Consider the following 6,336-nt stretch of genomic DNA (forward strand, 5'->3'; position numbering starts at 1 on the left):
ATTGAACCTCTTAAGGCAAAATATACTTTTGGATTGTAAATAATTTCTTCATTTATTTCTCTGGAATTACACTCTTTGCAAAACGTACAAAACTCTTTCATAGAAAAATATGTTGAGACTTTATTCTAGTATTATATAGCAGAAACATCAGTTTAAAGGTTAAGGCACTTGATTATCACAGATTGAAATGTTGAAAAGAGAAAGAACATTTGGTCTGTCAGCTAGGACTCCACACACACTGTACACAAAACAAACAAACAAAACAATAGTATGGCGTTGAAAAAGGCAACAAACAAATAAAGTACCAGTTAAACAAATGTTAAGTCAAAATACTACAGTGAAAAGCGAGTAAAAACTTTATCCTAGTATTGACGAAATAGATTTTGATGTAAAAGCATATTTTATAGACTGATTATTCATATGTATTTGGTCCTGAGTCCTCAAGGTCTGGATTACAAGCGTATTATTGGGGGTGAAATGTACAAATAATAACATTGTGATGTTTTAGACATTAAATAAGAAGAATAACAAGAAACATGCTGAAATGTATGAAGTGAGCTGTAGTCATATTCATTCAACAATTTTGCATGAAATACTCAGGTGACAGTATTGTTTAGTTTAATATTAAAGATCTATTCCACAACAGCCAATTAACTGTATGACCTTGCTGCTGAATATCATCCACACAGCAGCTTAGGAACCACTTCAGTCCTGTTCTTTTTGCCTTTGTTGCATGTTGACTTTGGTTTCAATAAACTCCATGAAAGAGCACAAACTCACGAGTAACTCTCTGAAATGGAACTGACTCATGAGTAACTCTCTGAAATGGAACTGACTCATGAGTAACTCTTTGAAATGGAACTGACTCACGAGTAACTCTCTGAAATGGAACTGACTCATGAGTAACTATTTGAAATGGAACTGACTCACGAGTAACTCTCTGAAATGGATCTGACTCATGAGTAACTCTTTGAAATGGAACTGACTCACGAGTAACTCTTTGAAAGAGAACTGACTCATGAGTAACTCTTTGAAATGGAACTGACTCATGAGTAACTCTTTGAAATGGAACTGACTCATGAGTAACTCTTTGAAATGGAACTGACTCATGAGTAACTCTTTGAAATGGAACTGACTCATGAGTAACTATGGTCATCAGTATGGTGTTACTCCATAGCTCCGTTTATCTGCACACACAACACCCACATCAAAGAGGTCCCAGTGAGAAAGGAACACATTGCTTTGTTATGATACTACTTACTAGTCTGGGAAGCCAAAGACACCAACAAAACAGGGTGATGATGTTACAAGTATATTAGAACAAGGATGTTCAATAACTTCACTTTGCAACAAAATAAATATAATGTCAGCAAAACCGTGAAGCCACCTGAGTGACTACTCCAGCTGGGAGAGGAGATGAATGAAGAGTTCTAAATCCATCGTTAAGCTGATCACATCTCTCTGACCATCACTGAGTTTGACAGTGAAACAGGACCCCTGCTCTTCTGTCCAGCAACTCCCTCTAGTGGTGGGATGTGGATAAAGCACCCTGTCCAACAGCTCCCTCTAGTGGTGGGATGTGGATAAAGCACCCTGTCCAACAGCTCCCTCTAGTGGTCGGATGTAGATAAAGCACCCTGTCCAACAGCTCCCTCTAGTGGTGGGATGTGGATAAAGCACCCTGTCCAACAGCTCCCTCTAGTGGTCGGATGTGGATAAAGCACCCTGTCCAACAGCTCCCTCTAGTGGTGGGATGTGGATAAAGCACCCTGTCCAACAGCTCCCTCTATTGGTGGGATGTGGATAAAGCACCCTGTCCAACAGCTCCCTCTATTGGTGGGATGTGGATAAAGCACCCTGTCCAACAGCTCCCTCTAGTGGTCGGATGTGGATAAAGCACCATGTCCAACAGCTCCCTCTAGTGGTCGGATGTGGATAAAGCACCCTGTCCAACAGCTCCCTCTAGTGGTCGGATGTGGATAAAGCACCCTGTCCAACAGCTCCCTCTAGTGGTGGGATGTGGATAAAGCACCCTGTCCAACAGCTCCCTCTAGTGGTCGGATGTGGATAAAGCACCCTGTCCAACAGCTCCCTCTAGTGGTGGGATGTGGATAAAGCACCCTGTCCAACAGCTCCCTCTAGTGGTGGGATGTGGATAAAGCACCCTGTCCAACAGCTCCCTCTAGTGGTCGGATGTGGATAAAGCACCCTGTCCAATAAGCACTCATGACCTTATGACAGCACGTGGTTGTCATGATCTTCCATGCTGTTTTTCCCACATGGACACAGATGAGCAGCAGTAATGAATTATTATGGACATGATTTATGTTCTGACAGACCTGTCGGAAAGACTGTAGTACAGGTGTGTTTGTTTGTGTGTGTGTGTGTGTGTGTGTGTGTGTGTGTGTGTGTGTGTGCTGCAGGGGCAGGGCAGGAAGGCAGTTCTGGATCATAAAGACTGTGGCGTCTTCAGCAGCTGAAGAGATCAGTTCTTAGACGCTCCTCAACTTGCTTGTCATCGTCATCATCATAAAATACAAAGTATAAAGATTAGAGATACTGTCTTGGCTGACAGCAAGGTCAAGGTCCAGGCCAATACTGGGCCCAGGTCTGGTATCAGGTCCAGGTGTAGGCCAGGTCCAGGTGTAGGCCAGGTCCAGGTGTAGGCCAGGTCCAGGCTAGTCCAGATCCAGATTCCTGTCTAGGTGTCCTCGTCCCAGAGGCAGAGCTGTTTGTGGGGGACGTAGTAGGTGAAGTGGTAGGCCTTGCTGCAGCTCCTGATGCCGCACTTGTAGGGGCTCCCCCGGCCCGTGGTGTCCCTGCTGCGGCAGTACTTGAGCAGGCAGGGGTACCACTCTAGCCTCAGGCCGTAGCTGCACAGGCAGGCCTGCCACAGGTCTCTGGCCACACGGCACAGAGGCAGGCCGGGCGCCTCCGAGGCCGGGGGCAGGATCTCGAACATGGAGCCCTCCACACCTGGGGGTTAGAGTTACAGTTAGGTGAGTTACAAATCAATCAATCAATCAATCAACCAGTGGATCAATTGACCAATTGACCAATCAATCAATCAATCAATCAATCAATCAATCAATCAATCAATCAATCAATCAATCAATCCATAAACCAACCAACCAACCAACCAACCAATCAACCAATCAACCAATCAATCAACCAATCAATCAACCAATCAACCAATCAATCAACCAATAAATTAACCAATCAATCAACCAATGAAACCAACAGAAAGCAGCAATAAGACACCTGGAAAAGCCTCTCTCTACGGTGGAGCTAGGCCAGTTAGTGTCTGTTGCTCCAGGACCATCTCTACATGGTTGTTGACTGTAGAAACTCTGCCCTCGTCCCAGATACGCTGGACTCACTGGCTCCCATTTACTAAGCAATCGTACAACAGAAAAGTGAGCGCACGGTCATTCCCACACCAAGTTTGGCATTTCTCAATGTGGACGTGAGCGGAGACTGAGAGCAGATCTCACGCCAGGTCTGTGCTGCCTATCGCTCAGCCGAGGGAGAGGAGTGGGCGAGCGAGGAAGCTGTCTGATTGGGTGAATTTGCATGTGTGAATCATCCCTTAAGATCAAATTGTAAAATGGGATGTGGGAGATGGTTTTACAGGATCTTTCGTACGAGAGTCTGAGGAATGTATCTTCTTGGCCGTATTTCACATCTCCATGAGAGAGAGAGAGGGAGAGAGAGAGAGGGAGAGAGAGAGCTGAGAGAGAGAGAGAGAGAGAGAGAGAGGGAGAGAGAGAGAGAGGGAGGGAGAGAGAGAGAGGGAGAGAGAGAGCTGAGAGAGAGAGAGAGAGAGAGAGAGAGAGAGAGAGAGAGAGAGAGAGAGAGAGAAAGAGAGAAAGAGAGAGAGAGAAAGAGAGAGAGAGAAAGAGAGAGAGAGAGAGTGATAGACATGGTGGGGTGGAGAGAGAGAGAGAGTGATAGACAGGGTGGGGTAGAGAGAGAGAGAGTGATAGACAGGGTGGGGTAGAGAGAGATGGTGTAGAGAGAGAGAGAGTGATAGACAGGGTGGGGTAGAGAGAGAGAGAGAGTGATAGACAGGGTGGGGTAGAGAGAGAGAGAGAGATAGACAGGGTGGGGTAGAGAGAGAGAGAGAGAGAGAGTAATAGACAGGGTGGGGTAGAAAGAGAGAGAGAGAGATAGACAGGGTGGGGTAGAGAGAGAGAGAGAGATAGAGTGATAGACAGGGTGGGGTAGAGAGAGAGAGAGAGAGAGAGAGAGAGAGAGAGTGATAGACAGGGTGGGGTAGAGAGAGAGAGAGTGATAGACAGGGTGGGGTAGAGAGAGAGAGAGTGATAGACAGGGTGGGGTAGAGAGAGAGAGAGAGAGAGAGAGAGAGAGAGAGAGAGAGAGAGAGAGAGAGAGAGAGAGAGAGAGAGAGATAGACAGGGTGGGGTAGTAGCTAGCTAGCCAGACAGACAGACAACCAGCTCACCAACCAGCCAGTCAGCCAGCGAGTTGACTAGCCAGCCATTCAGTGATCCAGCCAACCAGTGACAGAGGGGGCGGAGCCTCACCTTTGTCCAGCCAGTACTTGGCGTCGGCCTCGGGCGTGTACAGGGCCTCGCGCGCGTCGCTGCACATGTTGTGGATGTGGGAGCTCAGCTGCCACGCCTGGCTCACGTTCACGGCCACGCCCATCGGCAGCTGCTCCAGGCCACGCCTCTCCTCCGCCAACCGGACAGCGTGAGGGTTTTTCTATCCAATCACAGGGGAGAAGAACGAAATTAGTCAGAATCAGACGCACTGCGTCACGGCCTGCCTACAGAACGCCACCGCCACAACGCTCCGGGACAGGAGAGACACACCCCCAGAAACACACACCCAGAAACACCCCCCCAGAAACACACACCCAGAAACACCCCCCCAGAAACACACACAACAAAACACACCCAGAAACATCCCCCCAGAAACACACACCCAGAAACACCCCCCCAGAAACACAGACCCAGAAACACACACAACAACACACACCCAGAAACACCCCCCCAGAAACACACACCCAGAAACACCCCCCCAGAAACACACACCCAGAAACACACACACGCAATAACACACACCCAGAAACACCCCCCCAGAAACACACACCCAGAAACACACACAACAACACACACCCAGAAACACCCCCCCAGAAACACACACCCAGAAACACCCCCCCAGAAACACACACCCAGAAACACACACAACAACACACACCCAGAAACACCCCCCCAGAAACACACACCCAGAAACACACACAACAACACACACCCAGAAACACCCCCCCAGAAACATCCCCCCAGAAACACACACCCAGAAACACACACGCAACAACACACACCCAGAAACACACACGCAACAACACACACCGAGAAACACCCCCCCAGAAACACACACGCAACAACACACCCAGAAACACCCCCCCAGAAACACACACCCAGAAACACACACGCAACAACACACCCAGAAACACCCCCCCAGAAACACACACCCAGAAACACACACACGCAACAACACACACCCAGAAACACCCCCCCAGAAACACACACCCAGAAACACACACGCAACAACACACCCCAGAAACACACACGCAACAACACACACCCAGAAACACACACCCCAGTAACACACACGCAACACACACCCAGAAACACCCCTCCAGAAACACACACGCAACAACACACCCCAGAAACACACATGCAACAACACACACCCAGAAACACACACGCAACACACCCCAGAAACACACACGCAACAACACACACCCAGAAACACACACCCCAGAAACACACACGCAACAACACACACCCAGAAACACCCCTCCAGAAACACACGCAACAACACACCCCAGAAACACACACGCAACAACACACCCCAGAAACACACACGCAACAACACACCCCAGAAACACACACGCAACACACCCCAGAAACACACACGCAACAACACACACCCAGAAACACACACGCAACAACACACACCCAGAAACACACACGCAACACACACCCAGAAACACACACGCAACAACACACACCCAGAAACACACACGCAACACACACCCAGAAACACACACGCAACAACACACCCCAGAAACACACACGCAACAACACACACCCAGAAACACACACCCCAGAAACACACACGCAACAACACACACCCAGAAACACCCCTCCAGAAACACACACGCAACACACCCCAGAAACACACATGCAACAACACACCCCAGAAACACACACGCAACAACACACCCCAGAAACACACACGCAACAACACACCCCAGAAACAAAAACGCAACACACCCCAGAAACACACACGCAACAACACACC

At 48.5% G+C, this 6,336-nt stretch overlaps 1 protein-coding gene across 1 annotated transcript in view; it reads right to left on the minus strand.

Moving 5' to 3' along the window:
- Positions 1-6,336, minus strand: part of oafa (OAF homolog a) — a 35,107-nt gene continuing 28,771 nt past the window's right edge. Inside the window, exons 3-4 of the mRNA XM_084443615.1 lie at positions 4,548-4,728; positions 1-2,976 (exon numbers count right to left, since the gene is read on the minus strand). Of these exons, the coding sequence (XP_084299741.1) occupies positions 2,702-2,976; positions 4,548-4,728 (456 nt within the window). The 3' untranslated portion in view covers positions 1-2,701. The remainder of the gene's footprint in view (positions 2,977-4,547; positions 4,729-6,336) is intronic.

The sequence above is a fragment of the Borostomias antarcticus genome (genome assembly GCF_949987555.1).
Source record: "Borostomias antarcticus genome assembly, chromosome: 1".
NCBI classification, from domain to species: domain Eukaryota; kingdom Metazoa; phylum Chordata; class Actinopteri; order Stomiiformes; family Stomiidae; genus Borostomias; species Borostomias antarcticus.